This window comes from Tinamus guttatus, unplaced genomic scaffold (assembly GCF_059628265.1).
Source record: "Tinamus guttatus ecotype Peru unplaced genomic scaffold, ASM5962826v1 Tinamus_guttatus_pri_ptg000388l, whole genome shotgun sequence".
NCBI classification, from domain to species: Eukaryota; Metazoa; Chordata; class Aves; order Tinamiformes; family Tinamidae; genus Tinamus; species Tinamus guttatus.
In genome coordinates, this window is record NW_028288922.1 from 210,065 (window position 1) to 230,421 (window position 20,357).

Here is a 20,357-nt window from a genome sequence, read left to right on the forward strand (position 1 = left end):
ACTGGGGGAGGAAGAATGTCTATAGAAACATGAGAGGGTCAGGGAAAGAGACAGCTAGTTCTGGGGAAGGTTACAAGTCATCTGTGAAGAACAGTCTGGTACTGACAGACAGCTCCAGATCTGTCCTTGCTGGTCACTGTGGTGCTATGGTTTGAAGAAAAGCCTCAGGAGTCATTATTTTTGTCCCTTGGGAACAGCTTAGCCAAGAAACAAAACGTCCTTTGTGAGTTGAACTAAGTAATATATGAGGAACAGATTGCAAAGAACATAAAATGCCTATCAATGCTCTTTTTATTTAGATAATAGGACTAATTTTTCATTTTGGCTGACCAACGTTTTGTCATTTAAAAGAAAATATAATTTTGGATAAGACATATTAGCCATTTCTGAGAACAAATGAGAAATCTGGGTTCCTAGGAATTCCTGTAACAGCTCTCATATTATCTAAGTTTTTAAAAATAATATTCTTAGATTATTTGCACAATTCTGTTTGTTTTTTCTAACTAAGTGCTTCAACAAAAAAATGAGGGAAAACTTGGATAGAAAATACAGTTTTATAAGTGAAATGAAGTAATAATTTGGGAATATTTTATTTCAGGTTAGAGGTGTAATCGTTTGTAACTGTTAAGTAAAACTGTATATTGTTTCCAAAGGAGAAAACTCCACCATCTTTTTTATTTGTCTGGAACAGATGAAATAGAATGCTTCGTTTTCCTCCTCTGTTTTGTTTTCCTTAAATTCAGCCCCTTCTGATGAATAAAGTATAGATCAAGATTCACATATATTACTGAAATTCCTTACTGTAAAATGCAGCAAACAAAATCAGGACCATAATTTCCAAAGCACCTGAAAGAGGATAAGAAAGAATGTTCTGTTAGAAAGGCTAAAGAAGCTAAAAGAAAACTTGATATGCCTAGTATTGGAAAAAAAAAGAGATAATATATAATAAGTTAGATCTGTGACTGTTCTTAATGTATGTAAAAAGAAATATGTTTATAGAACTATGTTTATGGAACCAGGTAGCTGAATATGTTAAGTCATTTGTCTTTGGTTTGTGCATATAACTTACCAAACTGTCATGCTCTGTCTCTCCTGAGAAAACATAATGTTGTATATTATATATTCATTATTTGATCTTTCCTGTGTTTGTTTATCATATCTCTTTAGTTCTGTACAGATAATATATTTAAGGGATTGAATCCTCCTTATGGGGAGGTCCATTTCATTAGACAACAACAACAAAAAAAAGCAGAAGCAGGCAGTTCCATTTGGCACTTCAGAAAAACTCATTAAATAAGCTAAATGCAATAAGGAACTGGTAACTGCTTGCTATACATTTGCAGTTGCAAATATAAGGCTATTTAGCTTTTCACTGCAGAATTTACTTCTGCATGATGACTCAGTATTCAAAAAGTATGAAGTCTCTTTAGGATAAACTTTACAGAATGATTATTGCTACCCTAAGGAGGGAGTTATTATGTGAAATTTATAATCAGTCATTCTAGAATGTAAGGCAAAAAACATACATGACATTGGTCCTATGAGAAAATTTTCCTTAATTTCCTGTGGAACTTTTGATCCTTCAGTTTCTGGCCATTTCCTCTAGTTCTGAAAAGAGGCCAGCACCATCCTCCTCACTCCCTCCCTTGAGGTACTTATAGACACTGATCAGATCCCCTCTCAGCCTTCTCTTCTCCAGGCTGAACAGGCGCAGCTCCCTCAGCCTCTCCTCATAGGGCAGATGTTCCAGGCCCCTGATCATCCTTGTGGCCCTGCGCTGGACTCTCTCCAGCAGCTCCACATCCCTCTTGTACTGTGGGGCCCAGAACTGGACACAATACTCCAGATGTGGCCTCACCAGGGCTGAGTAGAGGGGCAGGATCCCCTCCCTCGACCTGCTGGAGACGCTGTTCTTAATGCACCCCAGGATCCCATTGGCCTTCTTGGCCACGAGGGCACACTGCTGCCTCATGGTCAACTTGTCCACCATGACACCCGGGTCTTTCTCTGCAGAGCTGCTCTCCAGAAGGTCAGTCCCCAGCCTGTCCTGGTGTCTGGGGTTATATTAAATAGAGCAAATGATGCTATTTATGGAATGAAGCCAAAGATATACAGCCCTTTGCCTCTTCTGGCTGCATGGTAAGAAGGCTGAGTAACATGAATTAAACCTAGTCTGGAGATCATCTTGGGCAGGTAAATGCCATCTTTTAAAATTAAATCCACCCCTGCCTTAAATTTCCTGCATGAGTCTGGAAAAGTTGTTTAAAATATATGTTAATGAGTGTCACTGTTGAATAGAGTAGATGGCCTCTGTTCTGTGGTTTCCAAACTGAGATACTGAGGGCCTACGTCTTAGATCTACCAAGTGCTAACAATTGTATCTGACATAATTTGGGAGCTGTTGTTGCAATAAAACTTTGAAGGAGGGAGCATGAGACTGTGAGTCAGATGATCTAGATTTGCATCCTACTGTATTCCTACTTCACTGTGCCATTGGCACAATGTAGTCTTTTAAGAGAAAGTTATTTACTCTTTTTGTTTCAACTTCTTCACCCATAAAATTGAGAGTATTTACTCATTTTGCTTTACAGCAGTGCTCTGAAGGATAGACTGCTTAAAATTCCAAGTTTTAATTAATATATATTTTCCCATAAGTGTTATTAACTATGATGAAACATTAGGCCCCCTGTGTATGAGTCAATGAGGCATCCAAATACAAAAATTATTTTGGAGAATTCTCATTTTGACTTCATTATTTTTTCCCTATGTGAGCATCCTCCCTCACAGGATTTGTAATGTTTAATTAATATCTGTGAGGCACTTTAATTAAAATCAATCTTTATGAAGTAGCATTCTTTTTGAAGACTAGTTGATGTAGTTCAAAATCAGACAAACTTTTTATCAGATCAGAAACAAAACAGCTGTTTTCAGGCTATGCATATGTTGAAAATAGTATGCAAATGTTGAAAATAATTATAGTAATTAGTTAGACAATTTGAGAACACAAACTAGTTTACACCTGTGGAGCGGAGAGAAGGATGAGTAAAGGAAAAGGTAAAGAACTTCTGTCCCTTCCTCCTGGACCTGTGTATGATATCTACAGGTAGGGTCTGAAGGAAATTATAGTAGGCTGTGGAAACTTATATAAAAAGTCTAAACTGAGTGCATGCTTTTCAGTGTTCAGTAGAAAACTAAAAGTGACTTTCTAACCATAACAGGAATGAGAGGTGTGGGGGCATCTAAGGCGAATGATTATTTTTGTTGTGAGGGACATTGACTGTGGCTATTTGAAACATTAGGGTAGCAAATGTTTAACTCTGCAAGGGCCCATCCATCTGCTGTTTATTGGTAAGTTTCTTACTGGTCATGAGGATCAGAGGGTCTTTGAGGCTCTTGACCATCACTTTGTACTACAACTCACCGCAATGCAAAATGAAAAGACCAGTCAACCCTGCTTGTCATATAATATCCACTAAAGAAAAGCATTGAAAAATGACTATCTACATCAGCAGCTAATTATGCATTGGGGAAAAAAGAAATTGTTCGAATTTCAAAGACCTTCTGATCCTGTTTAACTGTTAATCAGTTTTGGAAGAGTGTTGCTCTTGGCTTAAGCTTGCAGTTGACTGAGGAGGCAAGTGTCACAGATACTTGCTCTGAAAAGTGTCCAGGGACTGTGTATCATTTAGTGATAATCACTATTAGAATTAATAAAATGGGACCTTTGATTTTTCGAGAAAAAACTGTGGCTTTTTGTGGCTATGAAATGAAAAAAATTATCTTCTGGCCTTACGGGAGCTACAGTTTGAATATCCCTGAATCCATGTTCCTCTATGTTCTATCTATGTTCTATCTATGGGCTCTCTAACTAGACCATGTGATACTGTAATTGTGAGTACTCTTTCTAGACTGCTATATGAGGGAGAGGAAGTTTAGCTGAGAAATGTGGTCCACAGAGCAAAAAGAAAGCTTGAGATAAAAGCTCTTATTTGCAGGAAGTACTATGGCAGTAGTTCTTTTTTTTTCAGTTTTATAATGTTGGAATATCTCTCTAAATACATATATGTGTATATGTATATTTAAAGTAATTGTTTCTCACAAAACTGGCAGTCTTCATTAAAAAAACCACAACAAAAAATTTAGTTCTCAATTAAAAAAATATATCAGTTCTTAACTGTTATGCACAACTGCAATGTAGCAAATAGGTTTGAGTAAGCAGTCACATTTTTCATGGTTAGTATTTTCTGCGTACTCTTATTTGCAGTTTTGGTAGTTATTTCAAGCTACTTCTAAATAAAAATTAAATCCATCAAATGTACAGTGTACAAAGAAGCACAGAAATGTTTCTTTATATTTACACAGGAAAAGAATAGTCAACTAAAAGGATATTTGTTCTGCAGCAAGATACCAGTAGTTTTTGTCTTATAAACTGTCAAATTAGAACCCATTTAATGAAAGTGGAAATGTTAATGAAAAAAAAAAATCTTTGTAATATGCTATTGCAGACCTTGGAAAGCAAAAAAACAGTTTCTGTCTATATTTCATCGTTCAGAAAAAGAAAAAAAGAATCTTATTATGCATCTGAAAGAAGTGTTCTGTGTACAAAAGGTTATTTAGCAGTTTATTAGTTATTTAGTAATTTAGTTATCATAACTGGCACTACAATGTAGTGTACTGTATTTCATTACAATGCAGATGATGCTTAAAAATCCTTAATGTAGAAGATTTTTTATCTGTCACCACTTAGATGAAATGTTCTTCATGAGTAAGTCATCCCTTAGGGGAAGTCAAAAGTAGAGAGTATGTATTATGTCTCCCTTTTTTTTGCACTGCATTTAATTTACAGGTAACTAGCCAATTCATTTCTGGCTTTCACATATTACATTTCAGGAGTAGAAAGGCAGATTTCTAAAAAGAGGATGATAAAAAGCTCAACACCCTGTGCAGTTCAAGGAAGCTTAGCCTACTGCGTACTTTGCATTGCTGAGCAAGTCCTGAGAGGCTACATAATATCCTTTAGATTATTACTTCAGTAAAAAATGAAATAATTGTCACATGCACATGTTTAGGTTTGAATAACTTCAGGAGAACTTTGTTGTAACAATATGAGCTGCATTTCTTCCTTCATCATTGCTATTTTACTCTTGACTACAATGTTTTTTTCTCCATGGATTTAAGCATGTCTAGAGGAGCTGTGGATGTCTGGTTTCTGCATAACTGTAGAGCAACAAGAGTGGGAAATGGCATGAAAGATGTTAGTGCATGATGGCATATTTAACACCAAAACCAAAGCTTCAGTCCTGCAAAAGGGCAGAGGTAAATATTAGTCTCTCCAAAGCACAGGCAAATATTAGTCTATCCTGAGATTATAGTCCTTTTCTTTAGAAACCCTTCACTATTTACAGCGTATTAAAGACAGTATAGTAAAATGCCTTTGGAGCTGTTCTTCAGGGAAGACTCTGTTCATGTGTAGGCAGCCTCTCCACAGGATTTGCTCTGGGGAGGGAATCTGAGAACATCTAGAATGTGTCCTCCTCTCGCTTTTGAGGATGACATAGTTTTTGAGAAGTATGTGCTTCCTGTAGAATGGATTACTATTAATATTAGGGAAGAGAGACTGAGTTTCCTTGTTCTACACCATCAACCAAATAAAAAAAAATAAGGGAAAACTAGATGCATGCATAAAAATGAAGAGAAAAGAGCAGAAGATAAATGACAGCATTCTCTACTGCTGGAAGTTCTGTCACTGGAGTAAAACAAGGACAGCATATGACTTGCATCCTGGATTCATTCCCCTATCCTGCAGTCAAGTCCTTCTCTAGTCCCTCAGAGAGTCAAATTGAGTGCAGTTTTATAAGACAGCAATTATTTTAATAAGAACTCCGTAATCATCATTTACTTATTTTTCAAACTGATCGAACACACTGGTATATTTCAAGATAAAATATATCATCTTTGGCTTAGCTGGACTTCTTTTATTTTGTGTCCTGTAAAAAAAAAAAGAGCATAGGTAGGCAGGAATAGAAATGTGGAGGTGGAAGTTGAAACAACAGTACAGACAGCAAGACTTGTGGGTACAAGTAACAAAAGAGCCTTCAAAAAATAATGAAGCCAGCATCACTCTCTGATCTCTGTGGTGTGTGTCATGTGGTCAAAGCATCTCTTAAGACTGGAACAAAAGTTCAGTACAAGCTGAATATTTGATGGTGTTGGCTGGATGGCTGCAGGGTTACAACATATGGGTGAGGATTATCATAACTTTTTGCCAAACTGAACTAGTTCTCCATTTGAATTAACTAGTACTTGCCTACGAAAAAATTAAAAAATGAATAAATAAATGGTTTTCCATGAATATATTTCTTTTTAAAAAAGATTCCTTCCCTTTCTTTGTAAGCAGTCTCCTAATACTATTGTTTGTTTGCAACAAACTATTCCATTATACCTTGCATATTTTGCATGAACAGACGTTTGAAACTTCAACTGGGCTTTTTTTAAAGAACCAGAATGCGCTAATGCAAGTACTGTTGAAACCAGCTGGAAGCCTTTCCATAAAAAATAAGTAACCTAAATAAGATTCTTTGTTTCGCTTGTTAGTCCTGTGATATTCAAAGTTGCATTGATTTATAAGGCTTTTGAGAGAATTCTGAATTGAAGTTTACTTAAGCAATTGCAGAATGAAAAAAAAAGACATGCCAGTATCTGAGAGACTTCTAAGCAGTACTTATTACTTTCAGTAATATAAACCTACAGAAATTTAAATTATCTGCAAGATGTGTAACTCATATTCTTTTTTAGCTATTTAGACCCCAATAAAGCAATAATGATAAAAGAAGAAATAGTGTGAAAAGTAATTGTGATTTTTTAGACTGAGTAGCACCTGTATTAAGCATCTACTTAACTGTAAAAACGTGGGAGCATACAAAATCCGATGTACTAAGTGGTGTGGCTTTCAAAAATTTATGGGAAAAAATCTAATTCCTGAAGGACAAGAAAAATGAGAAGCCAAAAATCTGTTTAACTGCACTCTAGGGAAATAATTCCTGTTACTGTTATGACTCATTTCCTTTGTTCTTTTTGAGCTATTACTATCTTAAGAGATGTGACACCAGTGAGAGAATCCAGTAACAGGTCTGTTTTATGGATGGGGAGAACATGTGATGCTAAGGCAAAGGGCTAGTCCATAAGAGATTTGTATTCAGCCAAGCCGTTTTTGTTATTTTGTACATCTTCTGCATGCTCGTCTTTACAGATAAATGCATATGGGTAAATTAAGCATGGGCAAGGCTTTGGGGAAGGCTATCTGCCTCTTGCTTTGGTTGATTAAGAGAACCAGAACAGAGGGCTGAGCAGTAATGTTGTGTGTTATAGCTCAGCTTTTCTCCAGGAGGCAGATGTCAATCACTGGTGCAAGGAGCAGATAAAGGAAATCTTCAGAGACAAGAGTTTATAGTTAAAAGATCTAAGAGAGCTGAAGTCAGTTCTTTCAAAGACGGACAAGGATTGAGATGCTGGTGACCCCAGTGCACTTCTGTGTGTTAGTTCTGTGATAAAACACCCTTTCAGGAATAGGAGATCTTGTTTACTGCCCTCCGTTTCATGGGAGATTTGAACCAAAGCAGAAGGTCTACAGTACCAGAAGAATGTCATTATCAGCTATAAGCTCTTCCAACCACTCTCCTTCCTATGAAAATGGTGCTAGCAGGTAGAAACAACACTGAGAAAAGAACACCAAAGAAGGCATGACTTTGCATTCAATTGATAGTTCTTCATTCTTTCTGATTCTTCATTTTGTTTGTGGATATTATATAATCAATGGAGAAAAAGGTATAGCATTGGTGGACATATAAACTGTGTATTATGAGCCAGGTTGTCTTCCTTCCATGTGGTGGATATGTGAAAGTGTCCAGAGGAGGACAGTTTTATTAGCTCTGAGCTTCATGTAGTGTTTGTTAGTCACAAAACTTACGGGAGCATGTTTGGAGTATAACTGTTTGTAATGGTGACCTCAAATGGAATAGTCCCAAATGGAAACTTAGTTTGATGGCCTCCATTAGTTCTCAGCCCTGACCAGTTGAATCTCTCAAAGCTAAATTGGCCAAAGTAACGTAAGAACTGAAGGAGTCTTCAGGGTTTGCGTTCTTTGGTTTAGGTACTAAAATTCCATTCCAAAACACACTTCATGTGACAGAGAGATTTTAGCTCCAGCTCTATGCGAGCTGCCAAATCTACATGTGAATTTGGTATTAAGAAAGAGGGGTAGCTGGATCTCCTGCAGTTCAAATATTTCTCTGCTGTGGTTCAGCTCACACAGGTTGTGCTTGTCTGCTTTCAACTTAATCTTCTTCATCTGCTGCAAAGCTGTACAAAGCATCAGGAAACACAGCATTAAATATGGAAGACACTCTGTGGCACTCATGATCAGAAATCACAGGATAGGTTTTAGTGCAGGCTACACCATGTTCTTCTGCCTGATCTGTTGGAAATGGAAGTCACTGTTACTGCAACTCGCAGCCTACTCCGTCTCTGTCCCCTTTTCCAGCGTGGATCATAGATCCTGCAGAGGAGGCACATTAATGTGTTGTCATGGATGGAGTTGGAACATCTTCCATAGGGAGTGGAGAAATGTAATAACAAAAATAGACTCATAAATTCTCATGTTATTTACTGATGTATGGTACTAACAGCTCAACTCAGTTTTTATTCTATGAAACAAGCTCTCTGAATTAGCCTTAGCTCCTTTCCTTCTATCTGTCTGTTTGATCATTTCACCATCTCTGTTTATCTGTCTGTTTGATCATTTCTGTCTTCTTCCAATCAAGCATTTTTCACTGTCCATCTGTGAAAAGTTTCTAGCAAGTGATTCATTCCCTGTTCTCCTTTGAGGATCTAAGGTTTCTGTTACTCAAGTTATAAAGTATATAGCTTGCATGTTTAAGCAGTTTTGGGGACAAAGCCTCACCTAATCACTAACCGTAGATGTAGCGTTACTATCAAATGATACCAAAGCAACTTTGGGAACACTTCATTACCATGAACTGAGGCTATGTATGTCTCAGAAGACTAACCTAGTAGGCCTAAGATCAGGACATTACAAAGCATCTTGTCTAAATGTCTTTTAAAAGAACCAGTCCTGAAATCTTGAGTGGTTCATTAGAGGACATGTACAAGACTCGTAATCCATACATGAAATTCTCAGGATTTCATCTTGCCTGATGTATATTGAGCAAATCAATTTCAGCTGGTCACCAGATTTGCAGACAGGCCTTCCTCAATTGTTATCTATGTTATTACTTAGATAATGGAGTGGTAGAGCATGTGTGTGATTGCCTGACATAATTTGGTATCGAGGATAAAATTTCCCATACTAATGATGGCACTGGTGTATCAGACTTTCACTGGGTAACATTGAAGGATTGTATGAATGTGTGTGTTAATACAGATAGGGATGTGTGCATTAGCTTAGCATTTCTGTAGTTACTTAAGTATCAGCAAGCATCACTTTTGGCTGCAAGTAAGCATACCATATGTATGCTTACTTATGACTCATTTGAGGATACACATTAGGGTAGTTTAAGATAAGGAAAGGTCCTATCACCTAACAGTTCTTGGTTTCTAGAGAAACTGCTACTAAACTAGACACTTGGGAGAAGTGGCAGTATGGTTTATAGCATGGGATGCAACCTTTACACAGAATGTCAGATATCTAAAAATGGTTGCATGGGTTAGATTGTGAGCTGGCTTAATAAATTTTTAGTTGGAAGTAAGTTAAGTTTTAAATGTGTAAGTATATAAAGTAAAGGCAAGAATGGACAAGAAAATGGCAAGGACAGTTTTATAAAAAATCTTGCAAACAAGGGTATTTGAGAATGGAAAATTATGCTTGCCTTTTGATCTATTTGATCTATCATTATTCTTCTGCTTTAAAATATCTCCACCTCCACCTGGCCCTGAGAACTGCAACAATACCAGTGTCACACTATAAATAATAAATAGCTGAAATGAACAGTGCATGAATACCTAATAGCCTGAAATCTGCTTACATAAAATACTCAACATTTATCAAATATATTTGCAGAAATCTGTATATAAATGAGTCAGGACCAGAAATAAGAACCAAATCAGTGCAACAGTTAGACCACAATGTATAATAAGGTCAGCTCATTGAACATGTAACTTCTTTTGAACCCAACTTAAAAATGTGTTATTGCAAATCGCCAGCATTGTCCAAGCTATAAATGCCACAGGATCCATTCTTCATCCTTTTGTGATACCGCTAAGCTAGCGTTGGTGTGGGTGAATCAACCCACAAAGGTACAGGTGCCTTTGGATAATACTATGTGAGTCTGACGAGCTTTACCATTAAAACCTTCTGTTATAGTACTTGAGCAAGCAATTTACTATGCTGAAGTCTGTCCTTCAATCCTGCAAATCACCTCCATCTATCTGATGGCATGCCTGCCAAAGTGAAGTGCCTTGGTATATAACTGCAGTTTGATAAATGGACATTCAACAGAGTTCTCATACACTATCATAGGCAGATACTACATTTCTCTTTCCTTTCATCTAGCACCTAAAGACAGAAAACATATTTTTTTTCTAATAAATAGTCTGTGCTTTTGCATTAATAATACAAGTTGGCTTACCATGTCTCTATAAAAATTCTCAGCAAAACTCCCTGTGGAGTTTATATAAGATACTGCCGGAATGTGCAATTACCTCTGTGCTTTATTGTACTGTTTTAATTTTTTTTTTCCTCAGGGACCTCACATACAGCTTGAATGGAGATACAGCCAGAATAGTCTGCCAAGGTTTAAAGGCAAAAAAAAAAAAAGAACTTTTATTTAAAAAGAAATGTTACACCACTATGATTACAAAGATTGCTGCCCTACAAAGAGAGAGCTGCTGACCTTGCTGAGGAGGCCAAGCAAGAAGGGCCACTAAAACAAAGGAGGAAGTCTTTGTTTCTGAAACTTGTTTGTGTCCAACCAAAGCTAACCCAAAGAAGCAAATTACCTGAGGTTGATGTTAAATGCCCCATTTAGAACAAAGAGGTAATCCTTTGTTTCAGAAGCGTCAGGTTTCTTATTACAGGATTTACCCTCTGTCTCCTGCTTCACTGGTTACTAAATTGCAACAGAATAGATTATAAAGATATCTTGGATCAAAGCATCTATTTTATTTTTTTCTTTTTTTTTTTTCCCCGTTATACCACTTTTTGTATCCCCATGATATTTTTTTTGTTATTAAAATGAAAGCTGACATCCAGATCTTCCACTGTTAGTAAACCAACTCAGATGCACCTGTTTCAATGGTATTACCCAGTTTTGTACGGGTTAGGAAAAAACACACTGTGTGTCTACATGGAGTCATAGCACAGACATTCAAAAATTTTCTTTAGAATCTTTTTAATCCTGAAGTCTGAAAGGCATTTGGGGAAGATACGTGTATGAGTGTCTCTGGAGCTGGCTAGAATTAAAGTGGAATTTCTTGTTACACAGAGTATTTGACAATAACACAGAAAATGCATATTTAAAATCCTTGGCTTAGGAAGGAATTCTAATTTTTATTTAAGTTCAAAGTTGGCATCTTAATTTCTCCTTTCTTGACATTTCAAGAGAAGGTAGGAAACCCAGTGGCCCATTGCATAGTCATGAGAACTGGGTAATAGACATTTTAGACCAGCAGAAAATAAGCAACACTCCTTCTGGGTAGTATGTATGTGCACAGTCTTTAATATTTCAGTTAAACTGTAAGAAGGCAAAATAATAGTAAAATAAAAAGGATTAGAGAGTGTCCACATTCTTTCTTTAAGATATTTCAGCACTTTCCATTGCTGAAGTAATCTGAGGATTACAAATCAGGACAATTGACTATAGGTCTGCTGCTGCTTCACAGAGCAGCATCAGGTTTCAAAGATCCAGTATTTTTAAAACTGTATCTATAAAACATGTAATTTGCTAGTACAAGAGAAGTGAAATAACTGCAGAGAAAAATGCTAACACATTCAGAAATAATGACATTTCTATGGAGATATCTTAATGTAAATGGAGAGGATGGATAGTTTCATTCACCCACACTCTCAGATGTTGCCCAAACTTTCTGAGCCTTGGCTTCATAATGTATAAACTAATCTATGAAAACTGTTAATCCCATGTCTGTCTGGAAACAGGACGTATGATCACTGTTTTGAGTGTGCGTATTATGCCACCATCTACCTAGTGAACTTGGGTCACAGTGAGGCTGTGGCTACTTTAGCTGATTACTTTAAAGCCAGCATGCATATGCCTACCTGTGCTGCAGTCACAGCCTTTTGTTTACTTATTGGCAAAAACATTTTTGCCAATGCTTTGCTAAGGGGACAGAGGGACACTCCAAGCAAGAGAACTAGGCCGCACCGTATCACTGCTCAAAGCCATTCTTGTAGGTTGTTGTGTTTTAGCACTTCATGAAGATGGCTGCACAGATAAGCCATAAGTAGAAGCCTCTAAATGTAAGTTTTAATAATCACAGACCATTCTTATGGTCTTATGAATTCTTATGAATTTGTATTTATGGGCAGTGTCAACTTCATGCCTGAGGTCACTGGTGAGGAACAGATTAAATAACTGTGCCAAGGTGACCTGAAAAGGCACCTCTAAAATTGAAGTGGACGTACCACAGCAGAAACACAGAATGCTGTTTCTTAGGGCCGTCACAGAAAATGCCTTTTGATTGTTTGCAAATGGAAAATACAGTTCTGCAGAATTTCACCAGTGTTAAAATCACTCAAATGTGGCATTTTCACAACATGGTACAGACCTAATATACAAGTTCTTCACACAGAGAAAAGCTATCTCGTAAGTCAGAATCAAGTCATAATTCGTCCATTTAGCATAGATTAAAACCGAAGAACAAAGAAAGCTTGTAGAAGAATAATTGCTGATCGGGTAGAACCAAGGAATATGTGAAATTTAAAACAAAAGAAAAAAAGGAAGAGACAAAAATAAATAGTTTGCAGGTCAGATATTAAATCCTCACAAATCGTACTGCAGTATTTGATCTGTACAAGCATACTTGCTTTTCCCAAAGGTTTGTAGCACTTTTTTTATTAATGTGGTCCTGCACAAGTATCACATGTAGCAGAATGAAATGTGTGATTGTCACCCTAGGAAATGATTTATCTCAGGAATACTAGTGCCTTAATACTTGTCCCCCATGTAAGTGTCTAAGACAAGTTCGGAGCTGATACATGTAGGTACATTTTGTTGGAAGGAGCTCAAACAAGGAAAATATTGATATAGTTCTGTGCTTTGTGTAAGAGAAAAGCATAAAAGTAAATGAAAAACAGGTTCTATATAATAAAATAGACTAGATACAGTGCTGCTTTTACTATAAAACGATTCAGTCACCTACACATAAATGCTTCTGTTGTAGTAACTATCCCAATGGCTATTTTGTAGGATGCTTATAAGTATTTAGTATTGTGAAACATTTATATATGGCCAGTTTGCTATTGCATCTTAACATCCCAAAGTTTTAGATAAAATTTCCCTATACCACTTGGAAGAAGTTCTATAAGAGTTATTCTTTGTCTGTCAGGTCAAGTACTCAGAAACAGAGGGCCTTGCCTGTGGTCATAGAGTAAATCTGTAGGAAGGCAAGGAATTGAAGCTGAGTCTCCCATCACTCCTTTTTGCTTAATTTGTTGCCACCAGCTATAGAAGAGGAAGCCGTTATCATTTCTCAGTAATACTGCCTTAGAGCCAAAAGGAAACATCTTCAGAATTTGGACAGCATATTACATGCTTGTTGCCAGATATTCTTGATGCATGAACATTTTCAAAACAAGGGAAAACAAACTGTAGCTTGTTCAGTTTGTATGAGTCCTTCTGGGGGAGGTAAATTGCTCAAACCTAAACAGTTTTCATGGAGGGATAACTGTCCATGCAGTACCACGTTAGTTTTTCTGATCCTGTATGAGACAGACAAGCCTTGCACAAAGCATATGAGTCCAATTATTCTCTACATCATATGAATCTTGTGATTCTGAAGGAACCAGGGAAAGCTTTCAGAGCCCCTGGCTACACGTTTTCACTCAAGCAAGTGATGCAGAGATGAAAAGCCACACTGATGTTAAGGGGATTTTGAACCCAAGGGAGACCTCTTCACATGAGTCAAAATGAGTAGGCTGGTGATCATAGCATTTTAAGAAAATTGTGTGGGAAACACACCACTGGGGCTTTTTCCCGTACAGTGTGCTCTGCAAGTGCTGAGAGATTTAGTTACTGAGCTTGTTTTTTCTCTCCAGTAAGATATTCAAAAAATGGGTTGTTTCAGTCCTCTTTGATATTTGTTTCCTACTACTTCTCTGATTCATCATATCTGCTCAAAGTTGATTTTTCTTTCTTCTTGCTTCCTGCTAAAGTCACTCAAAACAGATAAATGTCAGTCAGTTTCAAGAAAGCCCGAAGTGTCTAATTACTCATTTCCACCATTTTCACAGCACTGTAGAACTACTATCTTGGAACTGCTTCTGATTTACACATGCTTACCCAAGGGGTGAATCACATTTTCTTTCACTAATTATGTCTGTGATCCTGAATGTTATTAACTTTTGTTATCTCTGGAAAACCAAAATACTGAAATGTGCTTTTCAACTTTCAGGAAATTAAAAAAAATGTTTTTTTGGAAGCATATGTCTTCCTCTTTGAGAATTTGAATTATTTTTATATCCCTTTTAGAGTTTTATGTAGTGTAACAGTTAATTTCGTACATGCTGTAAAAAAAAAAAAAAGAGAGAGAGAGACTTGTGTTTGCTGGAAACCTTTAATTAGCAAAACAAAGAAAAAAGCATATTCAATTTAGGTTCATCTGTGTCAGCAATTTGGACGAAGTTAGTCCCTTAACTTGCTCATTTTGCTTCAGTTAGTAACGCCTGAGATGAAGAGTGCTGTGGAAGAAATACATTAATGATTTTCATCAGTGTAGGATTTCTCTTGTGTTTGTGGGTGTTTGTCACCAAGATAAGTTTCATAAATGTATTGATTGCCTAATGATTCTTTCATGCTTAAGCACTCGAGTTATATACTTACTATACTTACTATACTTACTTATAATGTATATACATTATATCAGGTGCTGGTAAAAAAGACTTGTCTCTTAGACTATCTAATAGAGCTGTTGATCACGGTGCGCTGGAAAGATTCAAACCCGGTGTAAATCGCACCAAATGAAATACAGGTGTGCAGGGCAAGGGCAAAATTTAAATAAAATATAGGAAATTTGGTCTTTTTTTCAGTTGTCTTTCCTGTATTTTTTGTGCATTATTTATGTATACATTTGGGAATGTTTTGCTAGAATCACAGGTGTTTTTCCTGTTCTAGTAACTGTCTTGCAATAAAGGAAAATTGCTTCTTACAATATATTTGTTTTTTGTATCTTACGTGACTTTTTCCACTCAAAAGGTCTTATAAAATAGATGCATTCCTGTGATGCAGTTGAAAGTTTTTATGATGAATAGATAAATCAATTTTTCACCTTTCCCCCTCCCTACTTTTAACCAGGTAGACAAGAAAATTGTCCGCACAGAAATAGGAGTTCTACTTCGTCTTTCACATCCAAACATTGTAAGTTTAACCATGTTCCACTTCGCATTCCTTTTAAAAATTCTTTCTGTTCCTAAGAGCTCTATATTGACTACTGTAGTTTGCATATACAGACTTGTGAGAACCTTGAGTTAAAATTTACAATTTTCCTCATATGCATATTAGGCTTGTTATGCAAGACTGTAAAATCATATTTATTCTTTAAAACAAAGTGTTGATATTCTGGCAGAATAAAATGAAAAGCTGTGCAAAACAAATTCTGTAAATGAAGGAGTGCTGGTGTTGTCAGTCCGTGGAGGGTGGGGAAGGTTTTACATTCAGCTTACTCTGAAGGATTGTCAGACAGGTGTTGACAGGCACTAAAGAAAGCAGTTTCTAAACCTCATGCATTACAGAGAGTTTGCTGAGGTATGAAGAGTATGGCCACAACAGAAAGAAAATGCAGAATAGACCAAATTAGCAAAATAAAAGAACTTTATCAATTAACTGCTGAACTGAAGTTAAATGACACACTAGTTTCAGTTGGTCATGGTCACATCTTTTGCTCTACCTGATGTAGTCTGTTTCCTTCAATAAGTTCTATGGTATCTATGCTCAGCAAGCGCATAAATTAATCATTTTTGTTTTCTTTTTTTCCAGATAAAACTGAAGGAGATATTTGAGACCCCTACAGAAATCAGCCTTGTTCTAGAATTGGTCACAGGTGGAGAGCTGTTTGACAGGTGAGTGGTTGGTGTGCACCTTGTTTTGCACAAGGCTTCTCCTTTGCGCACAATCCCTATGTTACTAATTACTGGCGTTATTTCATCAACATATGGTTTATTCGCATGCATAAATAGCTGCAGGAGTTGGCTTCAAATACATGTGGGGAAATGTTAGGACTAGGAGATCTTTCTGAAGGGCAAAATGAGTTGAAAATGGAGGAAACTGTTTGCAAATTCTAAAGAGCATGTACTGTTAAAGGAAGGTGCATAGTGTCAGGATGTGCTGGACCAAGCAAAAAGAAGGAAAAATGGCAAAATCACACTGGCTAGTCAGCATAAAATGTGGGATGTCGCAATCAGCCAGCCAGGAGAGCAACACTACGTCAGATTAAAAAGATGGTAAGCAGGAGTGGCAAAAAAAGAGAAAGACTGTTTGGCATTAATTGTATTTATAAGAATTCTGCTTTTGTTAGAAGCATTCTGCAAGATAGCTATTAAGTTCTGAAGGTAATTTACTCATAAATCTGCACATTCTTGTGGTATAGCTGCATATGTATAAAATGAAAAAATCTAATAGTTGGAGACAATATTTTAATGTTAGGCATTTGTTAGGCATTAGAACAAATGAAAATATAAAAATTAATATTTATATATATATAAAAGCATTTAATACTGGCTTGGGTAAGTCAGTTAATTCACTGAAGTAATCTAAGGAAGCTATAGTGCTTACCAAATCATTCAAGGATGGGTTATTTAATCTTCTTTCTTCTATAATTAAGTTTTTAGTATTGCAACAGATTGTTACATAAACACGCATTGAAGAAATGGTCTGAAAGGCTCTTTGAGAAAACAAAAATGTACCTTTCTTTGTATTATGCTCCTAGCTTCAACCTTGAGATGAGCTGTTTCTGAAATGTACCAACAGAAGTAACTCATTCTCTAACATCTTTAATTCAAACTGAAGAAAGGTGCCCACGGACTCAGGGCAGTGGAAACAAAAGAAGAGAGGTACTGCAGGCAAAACAATAAGTTCCCAGTCCTCAGTCAGAGAGGACCCTTTTCAAGCTGTCTTACTTTCACATAGCCCTCAGTATGTGCATGCACATGGTTTCAGATAAGCTGTTTTTCAGGAAAGCTGGGTACTGTACAGGAGTCTGATGTGAAGTGTTTGCCAAGGCAAAATTAAAAATATGCCAGTGAAAGGACTGGTTTCTGAGCATGGACCATATGTTTGGTAGAAGAGCTGGAAATGGAACCTTGCATATGATCCAGGATGGGGAGCTGCATTATTTTATGGAGCTCGGATTTAGCATTATGACATTTTCAACATTCTGTAATCTTCTGCTTGGGCTGGGATTATAGGATTTGAATCCTCTGGATTTATCGGTCCCCAAAATTGTGCATATAATCCATGAGTTCCAGATGTGACAAACTCGGGACGTGCCTAGAACAGAAGCAGAGCTATTTAGTCGCTTCCTAGAATTGCGGTGCCCCCTTGTGATGCTAGGAACAAACACTAATGCCATGGAGCTCCTCTCAATTAAGCACACTCTATTCAATAGAAGTGAAAATTCTGGCAATATATGCTTATCTGATTTGTGATTTGGAAAAACAAAAAAGTTATTTTCAGCTGCTAAAGACAGCAATAGGGAAATGACTTCACTATTCAACTTTAGTGTGAAAATAATTTAATAGAACTATGCAGTCAGGATTTTTTTGCATTGATAAGATGAACTAAATGTTAGCTGTCCCTTTCCTATCTTTCAGTGGGGCTGAAAGATTAATGCTGTCACTGTGCCAAACAGTGACTGACTTCTGAGTTTTAGTGAGGGATTATTCAGCCTTTCTCCTCACATCTGGTCTTTTTATTTCGTACGTCTTTCTCTCATGCCTGAGAGAAACATTCTGATGTTCCAAGAGCCCTTACAGGTTCTCTCCTCTTTGTTTAGGGGTCTGCTCAGGGTTTTATGCAGGCAGCAAAGTAACTTATGTATTTTGAAGGAGTTACTCTCATGTCTCTTATAAATTAGTTGTCAGCAAGTGACAACAAGAGACCTGTTGCACAAGTGCATCTGGTTTCCTTACTCTAATATGCAGTTACTTTCTACATCAACTATTTTACTGCTCTTTCTGCTACTCAAGGTTTCTTGCATAGTATTTGATTTGCAGGCGAGCAACTTGTTTCACGTATGCTTTCCTCTTGTTGTGAAGATGACTTTATAAATGACTCTATAAAGATCTGATTAGTTTTGTGGAATCAGATTAGCATTATTTATGCACTGCTAGTTTCAAACCCCTCTAACATAAAAGTTCTGGGTAACAAAGTTATTCACTTCCTTCACCATATTTAATATTTCCATGAAATCATCCATGTTACAACTAAAATGAGTTTTCATTGTGACACTTTTTCAATTGTTATCCAAAAGGAGATATATTCAACCAAAAGTATCCATTCTATGTCTCAATTAACAGAGCTCAAATAAGGCTGATTTTCTAAAGATTATTTTTCTAAAAGAAATCTGTTTTGCCGACCTTATAAATGCCATTCTAGATCATAAGCTAACCCGCAATGTTCCACTGTCCCAAACATAACAAATTTAACACTACCCCCAATTTGAAAAGTTTTATAAAAGAGAATGTTTGTGTAATGACTTTTGTTATCCTATTAAGTGAGCAATAACAAAGGACTTTTGAGGACAAATCCGTATGCAAAATGAATACAAAACTTAGAGAAAGGTGTGGTAGCTCTGAGTGAACTGAGACTTCAGCTATTGCCTAATACCCTCTCGCCAGCCCTAGGCACTAAGACTTTGGCATTTATTTGGCCCTGCTGTTTCAGTACTGTGTGTTTAGGACAGCCACGCAGGCTGTAGGTGCATTTAAACCAGCGGTGTTTTGGCAGGGTCCCGAAGGACGATTCTCCTGCACGGTGCTGAGCGACCCAGCTGCAGTGTGTCAGGCAGCATACGGCAGTGTTTCACACACTGCCAAAATACTGAGGTCAGGCTGCTGTCACATAGATCCTGGCTGGGGCGTGTCCGTAGTAAAAAGGTTAAAACATAACAAAAGTAGCATATCAGTTCAAGTGCATGACAGAATGGTCACACATAGTTTTCCTCTGCTTTCTCTGTCTACCAGCATGGTCTTTTAAGGACCTTTAAGAAGCAGTTTTAGTGAAAGGAAAGCTAAAGTTGCTGCAGTCTCTGCTAAAGGTTGTTTGAAGTATCCTTGTGGATAGGAAATTGCAAGACTGGAGAAAAAGAGGCAGCCAAAGGTAGATTTTCACCTCGCATTCACATCTTCCTTACCAATTTATAATCATAACCAAGCATGCCATGGAGCCATAGTTGAGAACATACGCATTTTTTTGTTGTTGTTATGAGAATTTTGTTATGAGTGGTAGTAAGAAAGAGGAAAATGTGTTTTATTAGGTTTTTGGATGACTTCATATTATGCAGTATCGATTGATTTGAAACAATAAAGTAATACAAAACAACATGCGTAGTTTTAAAAGGCAGATTTATAATCAGAAATCTGTAACATTTCACCTTCTCTCCATGTAACAGGAGAAAGCTAAGGGCAGAGTTGACTGCATTAACTCTCAGATGTCACTGAATTATCGGAATTTGAGCTCATTTTAATATGAGTCAAAAATCACAGTGGAAAAAAATGTTAAATTCAATGACTTTAAGGGAATTCAGGATTCCCTTGGCACAAAAACTTCTGGGGAAAAGCTGACCCTGAAGTTGCATCTCATTTGTATAGGTAAATGGTCTGTCAAAATAGTTCCCTTTTAAAGCATTTCTACTGATAAAATAAATCTTAGACTATTCAAAAGTCTGATTAGATAAGTACTCAGTAGCCTCTTCTCATTTTGTTTTATTAACCCCTTTGGCTGTGGTTATACCCTAATTTTTCCCTGTAGTTCTTCCATTTTGGAATAATGATTTCCTCTATGATTATTTCAGTTACATTTTTTCTTGTCTGTTCTCTTTTCCCTTCTGTGCCTTCACTATTCTTTTCCTTTTCAAGGAAATTCCTTCCTTTTCAAGTATAATTTCTTGATACT

At 36.8% G+C, this 20,357-nt stretch overlaps 1 protein-coding gene across 1 annotated transcript in view; it reads left to right on the forward strand.

Moving 5' to 3' along the window:
- The window catches only part of CAMK4 (calcium/calmodulin dependent protein kinase IV), a 154,450-nt gene that overhangs the window by 67,619 nt on the left and 66,474 nt on the right, over window positions 1–20,357 (forward strand). Inside the window, exons 3-4 of the mRNA XM_088530801.1 lie at window positions 15,543–15,605; window positions 16,224–16,306. Of these exons, the coding sequence (XP_088386927.1) occupies window positions 15,543–15,605; window positions 16,224–16,306 (146 nt within the window). The remainder of the gene's footprint in view (window positions 1–15,542; window positions 15,606–16,223; window positions 16,307–20,357) is intronic.